We start from the raw sequence: 22,998 nt of genomic DNA on the forward strand, positions 1-22,998 counted from the left end.
TAAAAGTTCTCAGCAAGGACCCTTTAAATGAGATATAACAACATTTTCATGTGTTTTTGTGTATTGACTTAAATAAACAACTTTCTGCACAAAACTTCTTTTGTCCGGATTCTAACGGCGCACCCTGTATAATAGAAGGTAATGTGGTTCGCGAACCTCAACCGTCATCGCTAAGCGAGAAAGGGTTGACGTCCCGAGAGTTAGATAGATGGGACCACGTCGCAACATTATTGCTAGATAGGCAGTGCAATTAAAGCTAAAGGATGAACAACGTAAGTGAATAAACCAAACAACGAGCGTACAAGAGAAAGATGCACAAAGATGAAGAGGACTGTTTCACATTAATTCGACATACGAAACATACAGTAGGCATTTGTATTAATATCACGGATCTGCTATGCGAATATGTACATACGTCGAGCAAACGGTAATGATTTAAACGAATTTAATGTCGCTACTAAATCTTGGTGGGTCTACGAAATTAGTGGAGCATGTAACATGTATAAACATTTTGAACAAAATCTTCACACGTTTCTGGCTTTCTATATGTTCTGGTTCAGTCATATGAAAGAGTGTACAGAATTGTGGCTTTTTATTTTGGACGGTTTTTAAAACATCCAACGTTTGAAAAATTGAATGCGATCTGTTTTGATGCGTTAGCACTTCAAAATCCATTCTTTCTTTGCCGTTTTTCTGAAATTTCCATATAGAGAATATGGTTTATTGTAAATTTTGACGTAACTTAAAATAATACTCCCAAGTTTCAGAAATGAATATCGAATAATCTGAGCAAGTTTCAATATCTCCTTTTTTACTTGTTAGATGCTCTCGCAAAAGTATCAATTCATATCGAAGATCTGTAGTCTGGGTGTAATTTGATTTAATGAAAACCGTTTGGTGTATAATTCAAGTAGAAGAATTAATTAACAATACAAAATTCAGCACGTGTTGCCACATATCGTTGAATAATACATCTATGCTAACCCGATTTTGACGCCGAGGAAAATGTAGCTAGTTGTACGAACATACTGAGCAAACTTGTTTAATACGTAGCGGATAGAATATTTTAAAAGTTGCCAGTTTAATACTTAAAATATTTACAAAATGTTCTTCGAGTCGTCCGTTAAGTTTGCTTTTTCATAAAACGGATACTAGTTCGTAAAAGTTGACGGGTTATCAGAAATGCTATTACTTTATCTTTAAAGAATCGTTTATTTATCCAATATACTTGTATACGAAACTATTTATATTCGTACGAAAAGTTACATATTTGTTTAATAGATCTCAATAGATAATTCTATCTTACGAAATAATTTGTTTAACAGATCTCAATAGATAATTCTATCCCATGGAATATTTCAGATTTTATGTACGACCCATACGATAAGTCGTATTAATTATACTTTTGTATAATAATCATCCAGAAAAGTGACATTAGGTTGATGTATACAAAATATGCAAGCTTCTCGAGCAACCGAATAAGTTTGATTTATTTAAAAAAATTGCCAAAAGTAAAATTTGATAAATTCTATATTGCCAAATTCTATATAAATTGTGAATGTTGCGCTTCTTGCGTTACTAATATAGAAGCGGTTGATGACACTAAACGACAGAAATAAAAATAGTTGCTATTCTGAGATAGCACCGCACACAAGGAAGTTGTGCAACAAATCTATAAAATAAAATAGGAGATAGAAGCAAGTTGATTGACCACATAACGAATTTCAACCTTGGCCGTTACTGCCGCGACGAATTTCGTGTTAGAAGCGTGGAAATGCGCGTGATATGCAAATTGCTTTAATTTATACCGTATCTGGAGACTGTTGTTTGGCCAGGTTAGCGACTGCTAGCCAGATTGGAGAGAGGTCGAGGTCTGGCGAACGTGCCTGAGCATCGATTGCCACGCTTTGCAGCGTGCTACTTGTACCGTGGAACCCGATGATCTGTGACTATGCGTGCTTGACTACTGTTGCTACCATCTGTAAATCGCCATACACGCGAACATGCGTGCATGCGCGAACAGCTTAAGTGCTGTACCTTTTTACCATGTTCTTCTTTTTCTTCCTATCAGCCATTGAATTCTGTGGCAAAATTCGTTCGTATTTCTTTGAGAAAATGTCAAAGAGTGCTACTTTCGTAGAAGATTTATGTGTTTAATGAACGATATACGTTATTCGTGGAAGCATGTGAACAGTTGATCGTTCTAGTACTTAAATGTACTAAGTTTGTTTTTCAAAATAACGTAATTAACTAATTCACGTATGTCTCAGTGATATGAAGAATAAAAATTCATGATAAAATTCTACTTAGACAGAGTCGTAACCGGGAACAATAATACTAAACATCATAAACTCAACTTTTTCAATTTACAAGTTAACGGAGATAGAACGGTTAAGAACTAGAACGACAACTTGTAGGGATCTTGTCTGAATATATTGTGCGTGTTGTACGAAGCACTTCGAAATTTCATTAGTACTGAGATGAGATCCGACTGTCATGATTATATTGGTGAAGTTTGAAATGAACCTGAGAATGTACATAGAAAGTACAAGTATGTGTTTCACAGTCGTGTCTCAAAATTTCGAAATATTTCGTGTAATACATACAACATGGACATAAAATTTGTCTATCATAAGTGTTAAAATATCGCATTTTCCTTTGCCAGTATACATTGCAATTTTTATTCTATATTCACAAAAACCAAATTTGGTACATTTCATGCGAATTAAACCATTAAAGATCCAGCAATAGTTAATTATAATGTTCTAAATTTCTTCTTATTAAACCAATCAAATTTACTATCTCTTGTCACGAACAAGTTCTGCATGTTCTGTACCATTCAAACTAGAAATCAGCGTATAGACATAACAGCGTTGCATTTCTGCGAATCGTGTGGATTACCAGGCACTTGCTTTCGTATGTTCGATAGCAGCAGATATGTCATAAACTCGTAATATAGCGTGTTGCTAATCAGTGAATACGAAGCTGCTTCCCTTTGGGCCTGACTCTGTCGTTGACCTGCATCTCTAACTCGTTAACTTCCGAACCACTTTGATCGACAGAGTGCTACTGGGTTCAAAAGGACTGTAGAGCTGAGACGATTACCAATTTGCTGATCAGATTAATGATCATCTACTATTTCTTTTTTCTATGCTATCATCTATTCCTTTTAAACAAAAACTAAGAAAGAAATTAGAATTTTATAAAACAGAAGTCTGGGATTGTATGTTAACAAAAATTTACAATTTCGCAGTTCAAAAAAGTTGGAAGACAGATTAGAAGTAGGAAAAGTTTCACTAAAACTATTTTGCTAAAGTATAATCGTATAATATTTTATTTATTTTCTAACATTTAGGTTATTTTTATCGAACAAGTCTGAAAGTGTTATATGTATTAAAATTGCTTGAAAGCTTCTCTAGCATACACTGTATCAATTCTGTTGTTAAGAGTAACAATTAAACTAAATTGAAACGTCATTTGTTCTATGTAATAATAGATATATAATTTACACAAGTTTCAACCTAAACTTCCTTTTGTTAACGATATTAATTATCGAAATAGAAAAAGCTTGAATTTAATAATCTTATTTACGATATACCGCATAGCTGCGTGTAAACGCGAAAACGGTTCTGCATCGTGTATTGGCATTTGACCAAAGCGATCGACCGAATAAATTACATCGCCCGGTAAATTACTTCCTCTGCTCTGACAAATTACAAGGGATAGCCTGTTTTAATAAAGGTAAAATCCAATTTTTTATACATTCAGTAGCAAATCTATTTCCATTTAGATTTTCTTTCCAGATATATTTAAATGAAAATGTTTCTTCATCAATTACAACAGATTATTATTATTATTATAACAACGTTTGATTCCTGAAATAATATTTAACAGTTACAAATCTAGATTATTATATTTCACAGATTCCTTTTAATTTAATTATTTTCTTCGCAGATTACATAATTTCGAAAGGCGATTTCCCAACGATAGGGGATATTCTCCTTCTGAACGTACCAAGTTAATACGCGTTGTGAATTTATAGCCTGGCAAATAGATTTAGAGAATTAAGAGTATCTTAATCATTCTTTTTACTACGAATCGTGCCGCGTTATTCATTTGAATGAGAATTCTGAAATACCACCGGTCGTGGACCTTTTTATCGTGCTCTCGTTGGTTCGCAAACCGACTGCTGCATAATTCATGGTATAAACGGCGTCAGCGAGCCGCGAACTGGACGAGCAAAGATCCGTAATATCGAAGAGACCTCGGTGCATCACAAACTCGCAGAGGCACCAAAGACTTTCCAGGTGGATTCGACTTCAGAAAAGAGGATTGGCTCGGCAGAAGTTGGAGCGGTTAACAAACGATATCTATAACTGCGGCAGGCCACGCTGCATTAATTTTACAATAGTTGACAATGCACCAAGTCTTACATGAATTCCAACTTTGCACCCCGAATTTTTTTCTATTTCCTTTACGCTCGATTATTGTTCGTTCCAGATGCTGAGAGAATTCTTTTAACATCGTTGTGCGATGCGTAGTGGATTATGGATACCTATCGTATGAAATTTAAATTATTTACAATTTCTTTAATGGCACATTAATATTAAATTAAATAAACGATTTGTCAACGTATTCGTTGATTTTAAATATTGAATGTTATTATCAGGATTCATCACGATTTATCCTGTTTATTTATTAATTTATTCGCAATCTCTCTGTTTAGAGAAATTGATGAATATTTTGAATGGCTAATTAATTTCCTAAATGACAGAACTGCTCCATACCACAAACGATAGCTTAATATTCTACGATAGCTGTAACGAAACATAAAATTGTGCTGGGTCATTCTGTACGTAATTTTGTAACTAATAATATTATCCACTAGAAAACTTAGCAGCAAAGCGTATTTCAATAATTTGATTGTATATTAAAGATTATAGTATACAACATCGTTTGGTAATCTCTATGTTACCGATAGTTATAAATTTTGAGAAGCTACTGTTATATAGATGGTCAATTGCCTTTGGTATTAATCGTAAAACTAAGCTACGTATAGATAGCTTTATGTCAGGATTGTATTGTTATCAGATGTTGTAAAGCCAAATACCCTGAGATTGCCAACGCAATCTTCGGCACTTTGAGGATGCCAATTTAGCTTAGAAGCCTAATTCCATAGTCTCTGCCTATTGTGCATAGAGAGGAAGCTAAGAGGATTATAGTCGTACATAATCAATGAATTATGAGATTGACCAAGGGAGAAATGACAGACAATAAGGGTACGTTTATATTACAATAAACCATTGAGTATGCACTGTTTGTGAATCAAATCGTCTTATATTTATATATACATTTATATATACATTATATATATGTATATAGATTGTATAGAAATAAATTATACATGTTCGAAACAAATATATCCATCACAGTCATAATATTCAATCGTTCTCAATAAAGATTCGACATAATATTCAATAAATTAACAGTATCATGCTATTTTCATAATACTGATTAATTTTGTTCATAAGTAAGTGCTAGTATTTTTCCTTTTTATATGGAATTATTTTTATTGGTCTTAAATGTTAGAGGTTCTAAATTTTAACTTGAAGTAATAAAAGCTTAATTTTAAATATCGTGAAATATTAATCAGGGCAAAAGTAGGTGAACTTATACCTAGAATTCTGGGTCATGATTCGATTATATTTTAACTTCGATAAATATCAATTGATTGAAACTGAACTTTTATTATGTGTTTTCTATGATCTGAAAAATAACTTTCTTTAGAGGTGAGAAGTTTCATTTAGAAAGTAAAGCGGTGTTAAGATCCTGTTACGCATCTTGATACGTGTCTATGTGTCATCGCTATAAGAAATAATGAGAGTTCCGAAGGAGCTCAACAAATTTAACACGATTTTCCTTTCCTTCTGTTTCACTGAACCAGAAAATGGTATATGCTAGAAGTTCTTATTGGTCACGTGTGTGTAATATGACATTAGGTAAAAAATGAGAGAGATTTCTCCAAATCCTGGAGCTTAAGTTGAACAAATCTAACCATAAAATAAATCATATTGCATTAAGCATTATTACACAAACTAATTCGAATGTCGTAATATAATTTTGATTCAATTAATTCAAAGAGAAAATTTATGAATGATGTAATTTTTTTATTGAATCTTAATTTGTCTATGGCGTTTTGGAATTCGATTTTGAACAAGTGATATTTCATTAACGAAAATAAAATAAAAGTCTAAAACTCCAATGATATTTAAAGAAAAGAATACATAGCATTTCACAAGATAAAATCAGCAGTCTTCATGAATAAAGTATTCTTGTTACCTTTTAAATGTTAATCCACAAAATTTGGAATAATTCGGAAATTAATACTAGGACTTTGAAAAATGAAATAACAGAACTAAAACTTACATTATTTAGCTACATTTACAACGTGCTTAACATTAATTATTCGTTCGTAGTTTCCTCTGTTCTTTAATATCTCCATTTCTATCCTACACTTATTACTCTTAGGTAATATAAGGAAGGCGCTAATACTTATCTTGTTGTTAATGGTCATTTATAAAACGTCTTGTCTCCAAGATACAAGGAACACACAGTGATATTGCTATCTCAATTACGATGGAGGTAGCTTTCGGAGAATTCATGGCATGTGGTGTAATATTACCACGTGTAGTCTGCTACTAACATTGGGTGTGCGGAGACATACACCGTATTTTATACACACATACATTCTCTCTTGTATTTTTCTCCACTTTAATTTTATTCGTTTATTAAAGATTATATTTTATGATTTATTGATCTCCTCTTTTCAACATTGCCATTATGAAAGCTAATTCCAAGGGTTTGTTAAATATTCTTTTCGTCATATGTGTTTCTTCTTCCATCTAGATGCTACACTTCTACGAAGTTTAAAGATGTTGAAATATTTATTGAAACAGAATAATTTATTTCATCCTTTAATCATAAAACTTGTACTTGTTTCTTTGATTTATTTAATACCTTTAACACATTCTTTGCGAAAGAATAATCCGTGTAACCGTAATTTTCTCCAACATTTACAAACAACTTCACCATTAGATCCTCTTTGAACTGATTACTTTCATAATATATATCTACATAATATTATTAGTTGCCAAGCAAAATTACGAACGTTGGGAGAGACCCGCAAAATGGTATTTCTAGTAAGGTAGGGTTTATCAGTTTGTTAGTAAGGTACGCGTATAAACCTGACAGAGGTCGGAGAGCCACCAGGAATACTGAAAACGAGGACGAACCTGATGCGAAATCAAGGAGCTTGTAGGATGGAATCCTGGTAACCGCAGGAGAGTGAAACTTTGTAAACGAACCCGATGCGAAATCAGAATGTTACTACAATGAAAGTTTGCGGACAAATCTAATGTAAGTTAAGAATATCTTAGAAAATCGGAAAACGTATAGATGTTGATGGCGTAAAAGCTGTAGAAAGAAAACAAATCTATTTACAGATGACCGTTAATTTAGTTAAAATTCGATGCGCGATATAGAAATCTGTATATTTAGAAATTTATTTGACAAGCGAAAACTTTTATCCGATTGCTTAACTTCGATTGCAATTTTAATCATTTTATATATAAAATTAATTTCTGACTTCACTTAGATTTTAACTATTGTTCCAAATATGAAATTCGTTTACGATTCGCAGTATATATAGAAGTTTCTGTGAATTCACTATATCAAATTAGTATAACGTAGAGTTTGCAATTTAGCCTTACAGATACGCTATGTATTGTACAGGCTAACAACTGGATATCTGTACACAAAACTATACGTGTTGCAGGGGAATATACAGAGACGTGGAAATCTCCTTCGATACTTCTCTTTAAGCCTCTTTCGTTTCTCGCCACGCATGCCGAATTACTTCATTAACTCGAATACATCTGTTCCGAAGCACATTCTCAATAGAAAACAGAATTTACCCTTTCTGCAGTATTAATGCAATTCGAGCAATAAAATTCTATTGCAGTACAGACAAATATCGTACAAATGATCCTATCATATCCTGAATGTGAACAATTTGGAATATTTAAAAGGGAATATTAGAATTTAATCTTGAAGTTAAGATTAATAATCTGTGCAAGACACAATGTTTATGTTGAAATAATATTCAGTGATGTTTATTAAACAGAACTACAGAACCAAATGTATAAAGCGAGTGATATAATTAACAACGTATAGAAGAATTGTTGATTGTTGGCCAGTTACTCTCAGACTAGACTTAGGTAGTGACCCATGATCTCTTAAATAGTTTTGAACCCCACTCTCTATACAGTAATGAGTATGACCTGTGTAAGTGTCCTGTTCAAATGCCTATGTGGGTGTCTGTGGAAGGGTATTGTGCCTATACGTGAAATATCGTTGTATTCCAACAGGGAAGGAATATTGTTAACTAAATGCTACACTTCTGTTCATACTCTTGTCTTTCTTTGTTCAGTTATTTGATAATATGAATTAGTTGAAACAAATTATTTGGTAAAACGTGAAAGCTGAAATGATATTGCATTATGACAGGAAACATGCGTCAGCGATATGTATCAGTAATACCTGTCACTTTTTAATGAACGCGATAGATTTCAGTATTGACAGTTTGATAAATTACATATTGATCAAATTCAATATTTTCAAATTCTGGACATTTATTTACTTATTAATGTCATTAGTAAACTAAGGTTTAATAAATAAGAGAAAGATTTTAAATTTCGTTAAAATTCCAAGACATAAATAACGTTAGCAAACTAAAACGAAGAAGTGAAACACTAATTTTTTACAAAATGGAATTGATTGATTTGTTTCTTAAGTAATTCATATGAGAATACAGAACTTAATTAATCAATGATAGATCAAAGGCAAATAAATGTTATTTTATTTTACTTCGTCCCTTTATATAAAAATTATTTGCGCAATGCGATGTCGCATTTCTCTACTCGCAGTTACTCATAGGTAGGTGATATCTCGTTATTTCCTTAATTTCTTCAGACGTATAATTAAGAATGTAATAAAAAAATTCCTTCCTTATTCGCTTAAAGAATGTAAAGAGTGTACCCACTAAAATTACATCTTCCGGCGGGGCGTTCCGAATAATATCCAAGTGTTTTATTAAAAGAATGGACACCGGTGTTAGTAACAATTGAGTTGAAACGCGGCTAGGTCTGTTAACGCATTTTCCTCATTCGTTATAAGAACTGAAAAAAGAAAAAGTGATTCGTATTCATTACATTACGCGAACAATGGCCAAGTTCGTTGCATATGATTATCGGATACTCGTTTCTTTCCGCGCAGACAATTTTCCTTTAATAAACAGATACAGCTGTAGCATCATATGCGATGGAGGTAACATTGCGTTTTTACGATATGCGCCAGTGAATAAGTAGTGCGACTGTGTTTTAAATTACAGTATGTGTTAATAGTTCAGAAAAACTCTGTATTATTTATCGTTTTATTACATTCTTTAATTATCGTGATACACTTTAAGTATCATTCTCAATCGATAAAATAAATCAAAGTGCTTTTCTGTGACTTCAATAAAGAATTCAATAAATCGAAATGTTTTTTTATGCTCATAATTCGCGACAGTTAAACTTCTACATTTTCTTTTTATATCTGTTTGTCGACGACTCGTCAATGGCCCATGTCATCGACATGACACCGAGGAACCGAGGTACACGTACACGCGCTCATATACACACATACGTGTCTCACCGTTGCATTCTGCACAATCAAATTTTAATCACTTTATTCTTTGAAAAACCTTCTGCATCTACCTGAAATCTTCTTGAAACAGATTCGATATTCACTTTTGCTCGTCGACGTTTCCCATAAAAATTATTAAGCTAACATTCGGTGTTTGTACTACTGAAATTGAAGATAGAAGAAAAAATGCTAGATATTTGACAAAGAACATTTAGAACATATTATGCGAACGAACATAAACGTGAATTCTTATCGCATCGATTTTAAAATATAAGTCAACATTCAATCGCCTTTCTTAAAAAATATCCAATCATCTCTCTTAAAAAATATCGCGATTCAATTCACAAATTTACCTTGGAAACTCGATTCTTAGACGGAATGGCAAACGTAAGGGCAGCACGCGTGATGGAGTTTCGCAACAAGCTTGTTTCTCTCGATCAAGGAGAGTTCGTCGGAGCGTAAGATTTCCAGACAAGCTGCGACTCTACAGAAACGCCTTGCACAGGAATGCTTTTACCTGAAGCTCACGTGTCACTGACAGCAATGCAAGAGTCGTTCTCATGTACATACGTACAGGTATGCGAATAGAGGTATGTAGATACGTATTTCTGAGAATGTATCGTGTCTGTATATACGCCACCACGCAGAGTTTCCTGCGCAGCTACGTGGTCGAAGGTTTGTTCCGTAGACACGTACACGTAGCACAAAGCTGCGGACCGTGAGACAAGCTTTGATCGCTTGGTAGAATCGTGTACACAGTAAATGCACTTGGACGTTAGTGCAGTGGCATGTATGTGGCAGGACGCAACATGGGGATGGTAGGAACATCGTCTACCGTTCATGGTCTTACTACCTACGCACCGTCCGTGGCAAGTCTTCCATTAGTATAAAAGCAGAAACACAGTTACACTTTGTTTCAACGTATGCCGCGCCATGAAATTAGTATTAAATTGCTAGTTACAGGTCCTGTTAGTTCTGTTTGTTGATTGTATAGTGGCGTTTGATTTACGTACCGTGTAAAATGCTAAATATGAAACGTTATATAGAAAATATGTTAAATGGAGCTATAATGTTGCAGAACGTAACGTTAATTGGTATTTAAATATGCCAACAACGTGTGCCATTTTGCTATCACAATGTTTTAATCGGTTTGAAATTTGAGTACGCCAATCATGTTGTCTATACGACATTTGAATTTACATAATATTTATTGCTTATAAAATAATTGCGACGAATACGACAATAAAGCTGTCGATAATTTGTTAAAGCAATTGTTTGTCTAATAACTGAGTATAATGTAATAGAAGATGTTCTCTGAAAGTTTCGTTTATAAAGGTATTACTATACGAAGTAGTCATTATATTTTGGAAATAATTATTGAAATGTAAGTAGTTGTACAAAATATGACACTGTTCGAGTTAAATGCAGGAATAAGTTACAAATGTTAGAATAAAAATCGTTTTCCCCTATTTAAAAGCAATTTGACTGTTCTTGGAAGATTAAAAAAATTCATTTGGAATTTCGTCTTCTCAAATCACCAATATTCGTCTATGTATTAACATATACCAATCGTTTTGCATATTATAATTGCCATTAGTAATAATATTTGTTGAATCATTATACTTTTAAATTCGCAATAAAATATACAATTAATTTTTTGATAATTTACTGCCTGCTTTTCTCAGTATTGATTAGCTTGCTGATACTGAAGAAATATTAAACATATATATATATTATGATATTTACGAATATTAAGATTGTTACAGTATATAAATATTTCGATATAAAATCACGTAATATTTGAGACAGACATAACGAAAATAACAATCGGCGATACAGAGATTTTTGGTCTTTCGGTCCACATAGTGGTATGTATCTGGGGATAAAGCACAACAGTTGGTTGCTACGGAAATTGTGCACCTGTCCAGTTTCCATGATCTCTCTATTATCCGTTCCCTCTTTCTCGTTAGCGAACATGCAATATATATTGGAAAGCTAGACGACGCGGAGGTAGGTCTGCATATAGAAAAAAGAAATAGGTGATTGAAGTTTCGAATACCAATATTCGTTTGATTGAACCGTCTTGCGTGTATCTATTCAAATATAGTCTGCGTATATATAAATCAACTTCTATTAGATTGATAAACCAATACGCATGCATATTGCGTATATATAAACGTTTATTAATCAAAAGTAATAATTACAAAAGATATGGTAGATGTGGCTGCGAACAATACTACAGAAAAATTAAGATGGTTTCCTCAGCACATAAAGTATGGGTTTTCTGCTTGTAGAATGTCGTATAGAATTGCTTTTATTGAGAGAAAACCGATCCATAAATTCCGACCTGTGTATATCGATGTATATGGGCTTACAATGCGCGAAGTTACGGTTAGGTAACTTTTATGAGAATTAACTGACAAAACGCTGTGATAAGTTAGTTTTCCAAAAATACAATACGTGGATATTCACCACTAGTTTGCAAGAATTAAAATCGATCTATCTGAGATCGATTCGTGTTCATTAACTTCTAACTTGATAATTATAGAAATTTCTGGTTCGAAGACAATTCATTTGGCAACCTAAAAAAGCATGTCATTCCAATTACAATAATATAGAATCTTTAAATATGAAAATAACTTGTTACTAAAATTTGTTACTAAAAAGGTGATCGTTTTATTATCTGAAAATTTTATTATCCATATATTTTTATCTCCCCTGTTAGTTCAAATATTGAGAATTCTACTGTACATCTTTAAACGCTGCTCGCTAAACAGTCCATTTTTAAGATAATCGTTACATAGATCGTAGATAGCAGTTTAAAGTTTTCATCCCTGTTTACTGGTTGCTTCACTTTTAATCCGACGTTTCTAAAGTGGTCTGGTACATGGCTGTATCAAATATCGTGTAATCGGTTTCATTGTCACAGGAGAGGAGTTCGCCAGGAATGCAATTATGCGAGGATCCGCATTAAGTTTTAATCCGATCTAGTTTTATACTTGCGGAGAGTTTATGACTTGCGCGAAAAGCTTCTTAACGATAATGCGATATCTTGAGAGGTTAGGACAGCATTAACTTTACTATCCAAAGGGGCAGAGCATCGTGAAGGTTGGATCGAAGATCGAAGGTAAAGCGGGAGGGTAACGAAAGGCGCATATACGTACGTATAACATAGAAGATAACGATGGTACGCTAAGCGTGTTCCGTCGTAACTTACAGACCACTTTAGCGCGTACTGACTAATATTCTCTTAATTATCAAACTTCGAGACTTCTCCTAATTTCCACCCCTATCACAGGGTTTATCAAGTAATAGGAAATGACAACGTATGTCTCTGTAAATTCCCTGACTGTAAAGATCAGTTACGTTAATTCTGGATCAAGTGTATTTCGCGTTAATAAGAAATTTCATATAATTTTCATGTTGATAATAAAATTAACGTTTAATAAGAAAGTAACATTTATAGAATTTTAATAATTTCCTTTTTGTAATTGGCTTAAAGTTGTTATTGCATCGTATTGTATTTTTACTTGCTCTAGTAGACCGAAGATGTTTATGCATTTATTCAGATTTGTTTTAAGATATACCAATGTAATCATTAGAGTCGAATCTCATAACTGATGCAGCTAATGATAATTTTTCACAATATTTTATATAACACGCGTAAAATGTACATTCATAAAAAAATGCCTATAAACATTCGAATAATTTCGTGAGTTAGTATATCAGAATATGCAATAATTGATTGCCACTAATACCAGACGCGACCTCAACGCTAAATCATGTTGCATGAATCCGATTGGATTCTGGATTCGTCCGACACTGCAAATTCAGAGTGCAATCTCGTGCTTCCAGGAATCACAATATGCGGCAAATGTTTCAAGCTTTTAACACGATTATAACTGAAATAGGCAAGTGTTGAGATGATAGCTAATCGATGAAATACAATAATTTTGGACGTAGCTATATAGTTTTAGATATCAACTAATGAGAAAGAAATTCGATTACTTTATACCTATGTATGTACATACAGAGTGTCTCATTTTATTTGATCCATGCAAATACTTGCTAAACTGTATAAGAAAAATAAAATAAAAATAAATAAAGCTTATGTAGGTGAACGTGCCTTCGAGACTTCGTGGTGGCTCATTTTTTAACAGAAGTATACACTTTTTTATACACTATTCGATGCATTTTTTAATTCTTTACAAGAGCTATTAAGGTACTTGAATCAGAAAATGATTAGTTTAGAATGATTATTTTAACTTCAACTTCGTAAAACTCCTCATATGAAAGATAAGGAAAGACAACGCAATGCTTTTACGTTCGTTTCTCTTGTCTTCCGTGCACTCAATTTGATGAAGTTGGAATCGGAATATCTTTTAAACTAAGCATCACTTCTGATAAAATATCTACTATATCTGATAATATAATTAAAAACTGTTTCGAATGTGTATAAAAAGAAAAGTATAGTTCCATTTAAAAGAACATTAGTCGCCTTCAAATCTGGAAAATTCATCTACCTAGACAAATCTGGTCATTATAAGACGTCGCTGAAACAGAACAAGTTTTATTCGAAACACTTTTTCGAATAACGTATAGTTTAGGAGATATTTGCAATATTGCGTCGATTAAAATGACATACTGTGAATACACAGTACAATACTACAACATCTCATATTCATAATGTCGTGTGAAATAATGAAATTTCTTTTTAATTATTTAATATTTAATCTGGATATTTAAGTTACATAGGTGTACTGATTTGAATATACATATATATATTCGCAGATGATGTTAAACAATAAAGTTGAAAAAATTACTTACAATCAAACGACTTATTTCAAGCGGAAATTCTCGAGTATTTTTTTTATTACATAATATTTCTTGTATAAAAAATCTATATGCATCTATATGCTAAATGACGTTGAAATGAATTAAATTAAAGAGAGAAATTATTTTTGTAGGATTCCGTGATATTTGTCGTTATAAAATCCAGATTGTTCTAAACGTTGAGAAGTTTCGAAGAGTCTGGAAGGGTTGTTCAGTCAAGCTTGGAAACTCTTTTGCCCAGAATTCAGAACCTTCGGGCTATGAGTGAATTTGAAACTTCCAAACTTTCGGTCGTTTATCCTTTTGTTTTCTCGATCGATATACATACATACATATATATATATATATACATGTCTCTCTCTCTCTCTCTCTCTCTTACTTTCTCTCGCTTTCTATGCTGATTCAAGATATGAGAATATATCCCTTCTAACAAAATCAGATTTTTATTTCTACAACGCAAGCTATAAGTTACACAATAGCAGTAAAATTGCTTTTATTCTTCGAGGAAAAGATACGTGGAACATTATATTGGATTGATGAATACAAAATATTTTTCAATTTCAATCACACATAGTTTCATGGAAATATCGTGTACTTAATCAAAATAATTTTCATATGAGTCAGTGTGCTTTTCCAACGATTAATTCTTTTCATTATATACTATATTTATAAGAATTATGTCTGTTTTACAATTCAAATACTCTTGGAATGGAATTGTCACACTTTCTTCATTTATAATGTCTTCTAAAATTACTTATGCATTAAAACACTGTTTAAGTCGAATAGAGGTATCTTAAATCTTTCTAAAATGGTAGATTTATATGTTTGACTCTTAGATGACAATTTTTCCTTCCTTTAAGTTCATATAGAAAAATGTACAAACTGTTAATTTAAGTTACTATTGTTGGTTACAAAACGGTATTTGATTTAATCGTCGTGGTTTTTGTTTTATAGGTTGTTCATGGCGTTCACATAGAACCAGCACATGAAGTGAAAAAGCGGAGTATCAGTCAGCCGGTTCGGATCTTGCTATCGTACGATGAAAGCGTATACAGGTGAGTTTGCATGTAATTAATTGTACATATAATTAACAGATATTAGATATGCAGCTAAGCATACAATGCACAAGCGTTAAAGAACTGTTGCCATGTAATTGAAGGCTATGCTGATCTTGGAATATTATTAAAAGCTAGTAATAATAGCTCTTCATGAATAACTCTGCGGATCTTAAGGTTAGAACTTATTGGAACCGTTCATTCATCTAAATTTTATTTTTATTTATTTCCATAGTTATTATATAAATATATAAACTTTTATGTATCTAGATGTAATATTGCAGAGTTCAGTTATTACTCTCAATATTCTTTCAGCTTCTGTCTCAAAATTATTACAAATTGCAGTACTATACTATAAATTCAATACGTAGAAACCGTTCTTAAATTTCAGAGCTACATCCATTTGTCGTTACATTATATCAATACAAAACATAGACAAAATTCTCACTGACTGCAATTTCTGTTGGCAATTTGTCGTCTTATTTGCTTCTGGTAAAAGTAGACGCTGATATCGCTAGAACACGGGTGTGTGACGCTGATACTGTAGCATCGAAAGCGTATGTAGCATCAAGCTTCGTATTTCTTTTTACACTAATGCAAAGACGTTGCAGCCAAGATCTTATATAAAGTACTATACGATGGGCAAGAGAAACGCGAGGTGTCTCGAACGAAAGTGATTTATGCATCACACGATACTTCACGTAGAACCTTCACCACCACACGTTTATATTAGTATCGATCGGCTGAACGAAGCTTGATGTATACTTGCTACACACCATCCATAACTTGCTGATACTTGATACACTTGAAACAAGGATATTAGGAAATTGTTTACTTTATGTTATAGTTAGAAACTGAAATTGATATTTAGTAATCTTTTAAACAATTAAGTTTGTAGCATATTATGAAATATTATCAGTCTTTGATGTAATAACGAAAAAGAAAGAAGAAAATATACTTTTAGAAGAAATTATAAAGGAAGATATTCCTTAAGAGTTTGAGAGCTTTTGATGCACGAATGACTATCTGAGAAACTTATTCAGTTGTATAATTTTTAATAGAACTTTACGATCGAAGACCACAGAAGAAAATATATTAAGATATAACAAAGAAATCCACTTTTATATTATTAAAAATTGTTTGGAATTAAATATGTATCTCTGGGTATTTTAAAATCCTTCTGGGTATTTTAAAATCATTATTTATCACACACGTAATTATATGATTTAGTGGATTTATATAACTGGATGTTCCTACTTGATCTTTATACTAAAATAATTCCCTTCAGCTACCAAATATCACGAAAATCAAAAGATCGTGAAGAATGAAGTTATATCTTTCTCACATAGTCCTCAATATTTTTTAAATATAAGATGAATTGCAATGATTGCTCGAATGAAAGGCGCTTATCCACATAAATTATGCTCGTGCGAGTTATTTATATTGAATTATTATTATTTATTAATATTAATTATATAATAATATATTTATCGTTATTGCGAAAATGAAATGAAGGCAATTTTAATGGGACAATAAAGTGAAAGATAAAATAATATTCTCACATCCAAAGTTGTTGACGCAAATTCTTAAATAAAGTTGTGGGTATGTCGTGAACAGGACGTGTTCTGGGTGAGACGCGCTTTGCGTTGCTAGGAGTCGCAACGAAGTAACTTTTAACTTCCGGACCGGAAGTTCTGCAGTTGTTAAATGCCACCGTGGCACGGAGCATAACTTTCCGAGTAGTACTCCATAAGTTTCTATCGTGTATTCAGCCTAGTTTCTGTAGCCTTGGACATGTATTCACAATATCTTAACTATGTCTGAATGGATATCTAGATCGAGGGTTGCATTATCTGTTTCATTCCTACTGATGCAATTAATACATTAAAATGTATCTCCAACCTGTTCCAAGATTTTCCAGCCAAACTTTATCACTTACTTATAGCTTAATATAGCTTGCAGCTTAATTTCGATATAATATGAACAGTAAGATTATACGTATAAAGTAACAACGCGACATACAATATAGTTTCGTGCAGAATATGTTACATTCAAAGAACTGTTGATAGTTTACTCTTAGATTTACAACTTATTAATACTAGAACCACCGATAATTAACACGAAGCTATTTCTACCACAATCAGTCAAAATGACTGATCTTTAAAAAATACATAGTAATACAATATTTTTATATTTTTCGATTTATTACTTTCTTACAGAAGGAATTCCATGTTATGTGGTACATTTTTGGTATTATTAATCCAGCTGAGACCATGATCCTTAAAGGAGGGTTGACACATTTATAAAATTGTAGAACCAGGCATTTTGACTGGTGTGGTATTTCTAGTGTTGGCATCTAACGATCCAGCGATCGATCCGGAATTTTCCTGATAACTGATATCATCATATTGAATGATACGCAGTAAAAATATAAAAAATGTGTGGGAAGTTGTACAAAACGAGGAAACTAGTTAATTGGGGTTTGATAAACAGATTGCAGCATCCTGTTGCACTTTGACAAGTACCAGTCATTCTGACTGATACAAAATTATTTTGCATTTGAATATATAAAAAAGAAAATAAAATTCATTATATTATTCTTTTAGTTATCATTGCGGAAAGAAAATATAACATGAGGTAGGAATTTTAAAATAAAATTGTAAACCCAGTCAATTTGACTGGTGTGGTAGTTCTAGTATTAAAACAAGGTGTAACTTCGAGAGACAGGCATTTCATTAAACAAACTTAAACGTATCAAGTTACTTGTGCTCGAAAACAATTAGTTTGAAAGATATTCTACCTTAAATAATGCAAAATTCAACATGTAAAAGAAGTAATAAGTAGCGAAAGTATTACTACTTTCAAGCAAGAAGAAATGTAACTTTTGTACTTTTATATTTATGATATATTACATTCATATCGTTTTTCCTATGTTTTACGGAATTAAGGTCAAAATATCTTTTAAACCAATTATTCTTAGACACAAGTAACTGAATGTTTCTGTACGAATATAAAGTACAATTATGTAATCACGCAAGCGTATTTAGCAACTCTTTATATTTTTCGTGCAAGATTCATGATAGTGCGCGTGAAATGAAATCTTTTCATGCGTGTTCGTTTATATATATAAAATATATGTAGATCCATAACTTATATAAACAATACTTATACGATATGAAGTGTCAACGTTATACATATTAAAATATTTAATTTCCGCCTACTTATGACACATTACCCATGTTATATTATACAAAATATTTTCTACGACCTTTTTTTCTTTTTTTCCGTTTAGAATTATACAATTTCTATAGAGCAGATTGAACGGTCGAAATTTTTTAATAAATTTAAAAATAAGCAAATTCCCGAAAAGTGAATGTCTTTGGTCCAGCGAACTAAAAATCTTGAACTAATTTAATGCATGTTTTTCAAATATGTTGAGTGTGGGGTTGTTATTGATTTATGCTAGTACCACTTTGACAGATCAGGGATTGTAAATCATTAGTTAACATTTAACTAATCATTAGTTAACAAAACTATTCAACGTCGTACACAATGATAGAGCAAAGAACTTTACAATAAGTATAATAACATTTATTGATGCGCGATATAGGAAACTAAAAAGTAAACGCGTACTTTGAAACGTACAGTTTCTATTTTGTTATGTTCGTATCCTTCTAAGGATATACATCCAGCATAGAAATACCTATTCATTTAATTTCAAGTACGCGCTAGTTTCTTTCATGTAACTTTCAACAGCACGTAGCTAACACGACCAACAAACGATGTACGCCTTTAAGCTTACACCTCTCATTAAAAGTGACCTTTTTCGACAGCACTTCAAACACATATATTCCACACTTCTCGTTAATAGGAAAGATTTTAAATTAACATATGTCATTATCAAACATTTGCCATCAGATGTCCTAAATGTGGATAACAAAAATAAAGTTTCATACTATAGAATATAGGAAATGTAATTTTCTCTAAGAAAACCACGTATATGTAGTATTTTTAATGCTTAATATTTTATAGCATTTTTATTTATATTTTGTATTTTTAATTATCTTCATTTATTATTTAATATTTCTACAAATTGTTAGTCCATCATAACAGTCGAAATATTTTCGCGCAAAATTTCACCAAGCAGTGTTCCTGAATTTTGTTAAAACATTGGCAAGAACATACTTTCACCGATACATATAAATGCATTGCAAGTTAATTGAGAAAATGCAGCCAATTCCCCGTGAATTACGACGAGGCCGAATTTTCATTCTAGCTGCCCAGAAACTGTCGTCGGTAATTAATCGTGTTTTCTCGTTACCGATAATTAATCCCGTGTCGCTCGTATCGCAGCGAGTAAAAAAAAAAAAGATAGAAAAAGGAAGGAAAGAGGGGAGAAGAGAGGACAGAATTAACCGATTAAGCCGGATCTATCGATATCGACTGAATTCAACCATTCGACGTACTCTCTCGGGAGATCGGCTATGGTGTCCAATCGAATAGAAAGCGTTAAAATTTCCGTCGACGACGAAAAACTTGGGCACGCGCCAGATGAACCACACTGTCTGCATGTGTAGGGTCGTTTCACAACTGACATACTCTTATTCAATTTGCCATCCACTCATGACCGTCCGCGATATTTGGAAAAGGTTTCCTTCATTGGAATGGATCTACGCCAAATGTTTGTATCTGATCAGAACAGATACAAATATTTAAAAGTATCGATGTGTGTATAGGCAACTGTGAATGGGTCTTCATATTTTGTAAATTGGTACCGACGATAGAAAACGGTGGTTATTGAGTGTAAAAACGAATATGAAAGGAGCTTTATGCTTAATGTTCAAGTTCAACTATTGCGAACTTTTAAAACACAAGATTTTTAAAACATTTCGACTTATTGAATTAAAATCATCGAAAAAGACTTCGATTTATTAAATCGAAATAGTACTTGAAGTACATCATGATAATTAAGAAATGTATCTCGTGAAAACTATCCCAAGTAATCAGAAATAATTGGAAGTTTTTAAAAAAGCAACTTATACAACAGGATGAAAGAATTAGACGAAACTGGAAGTGTATAATTAGCCCTTAGAATATTATCTCGTTCATTCTACTTTCAAGAGCTAACATTGTCAAATTTTCATTTATCTGAATTACGTCTATCTCTATCTACGAAACAATGTCATCCGGTTGACATCTGATTAAATTCCCGTGATTCTATCGTCGGCCAATACATCAGCTAATGGTTTGTACCATTAGCCGTCACCGACTCGCGAAACAAAGCTGTCATAAACTGTCTCTCCTTGGGAGGTATTCTCGAAATTTCGACGCTGTCACGTCGCTGTCACGTCGCTGTTATCTTCAACCGCAACATCTTAAAATACTTATTTGATATTTTGTCCTAAAGGCTTCTACTTGCATCAGATTCGTGACAGGAAATTTTCTCCCCTCTTTCACAACGTTCGTCGATAGAACTAAAATGAAATCAATTATTATTATTAGTAGTAGTAGTAGTGGAAGTAGTAGTAGTATATTTTATTTTAACCTCGCGATCATAAAAGAAACTCGGCTTAGAATAAAAATAATCTCTCTATCGTCATGCACGTTCTGCGCTTAAACATCTCCATACTTATCCATCCTTTCACATACACGACCTCATGTTACCCTTATTTTACTATTCCTTGTCTACCAACTGCCATCTAACTCTTAACTATTATATATGTCTATTATCTATTGCATAAATCTTTACCTACTTGGCTAGATAACGCCATTCTCTTCACTCTTTCCTTTTTCTTTTTTACCAATTTTCTCACCCAGTCTGCAACCCTACCTTTTCCTCCCTCATTCACTTCTCTGCTACTCTGTCCCTTCGTTTCTAATTTTCTATACTCTTTTGTCGTGTACTCCAGATTTAAACGAAATCAACTATTAAATGAATTTTGAGCGGGTAAATCTACTATTAGAACACAACCATAATTTATGAATCGTTATTATCAGCACATTATCATTCTTTCTTCGAACCTTTGTTCCTACCGTGAATTATTTTTGTTCATTATGCGGTCGTACATTAATATCGCGCGAACAAGAATAAACTGTGTGCAGTTAGAGTACCGTATTAAGAGCGGTATACCAATTTATTATTTTCCACTTTAAAAGTAATGCCTACTACGGAGAAGCGCTTAACTCCTGCTTGAGATGCAAGAGAAGTGTGGCGTGCACCCTTGGTATTCACCAACTTTCACGCTAATATCAGCCCGGACGATGTATAGTCTTTGGCGTAAATTACACGTAATGAAATTTTGCAAGGAAATAAAGGGGTCGCGTAATCTTCGATTCTCACGGCCACCGTGAAGGTAACGACGTGTAATTTTTCATTTCCATACATAAGATGTAAACTGGGATCTTTAGAAGATCTAGGACATATTGTGTTATATATCGTAACATATATTTTGCATATAAAAATATAGCTTAGTATAAACATAGAAGTATAGCATAAAAGTATAATGCAATGCTGATTTTGAAAAATAACTTGAAAATTTGTTGCCATATATGCTAAATCAAAAACGATTATTCGCATTTAAAAATTACATTTGTTTCAGATTATTCAATCATTTTTATTTCAACGTCTATTTTAGTTCGATACGTTACTTTAAATTATCATTTATCTCAACCTTTGATAAGTGACATTTATTCGATGTCATTCTTAACGTTTTTATTTCACAATTCCCAATCAATTTAAGACTACACCGATCTAAATTTACGTTTGCATTTCGACAATTCCGATGCACCTATGTATCTCGAAACTGAAATTCCCACGAGAAAGAGAGAGAGAGGTTGTGGTAATTAGGCGTAGCTCACACTTTCGCGTCATTTTAATCTTCTTAATGTCACATCTACTTCAAATTGATTTCACATTCTCCTTCAAAATTTCCGACCAATTAAAAGTTATTTCGATCACAGATTACCGAAATCCAAACTTACACGCACAATTTGGACAATTCCTATGCATCTATCTTGAAACTCATAGGAAATACAGATAAAGTGATAGATGGGGTGGGGTAATTGAAGGAAGTTCGCATTTTCCTATCAAGTTTTCAGGGTATTACGTAGGCACGCCAAATATCAACAGAGACTGGGACGCAGTCTGGGGTCACTGTCGTTAGCCGTTCATAAAATATTAACGTTGCTGGCGTTCTTTTCAAAGCCGTGATAGGGCTTCACGATAGAAACACAGGCATGCGATTTCGACTCGTCTCAAGCATCAAAGGATCGTTCTAATTGGTCGTTTACATTCGCGCGTGTAAATTGTACATTGACCATCGTAGCTCTCGTTCCTCGCCAGGTTACATGGTCTCTAACCCCACGT

The 22,998-nt window shown here is 32.9% G+C and overlaps 1 protein-coding gene across 1 annotated transcript in view; it reads left to right on the forward strand.

Moving 5' to 3' along the window:
* LOC132910661 (leishmanolysin-like peptidase) overlaps nucleotides 1–22,998 on the forward strand; it is a 214,361-nt gene that overhangs the window by 122,060 nt on the left and 69,303 nt on the right. Inside the window, exon 3 of the mRNA XM_060966497.1 lies at nucleotides 15,532–15,632. Coding sequence (XP_060822480.1) covers nucleotides 15,532–15,632 — 101 coding nt within the window. The remainder of the gene's footprint in view (nucleotides 1–15,531; nucleotides 15,633–22,998) is intronic.

This window comes from Bombus pascuorum, chromosome 9, assembly GCF_905332965.1.
Source record: "Bombus pascuorum chromosome 9, iyBomPasc1.1, whole genome shotgun sequence".
NCBI lineage: Eukaryota > Metazoa > Arthropoda > Insecta > Hymenoptera > Apidae > Bombus > Bombus pascuorum.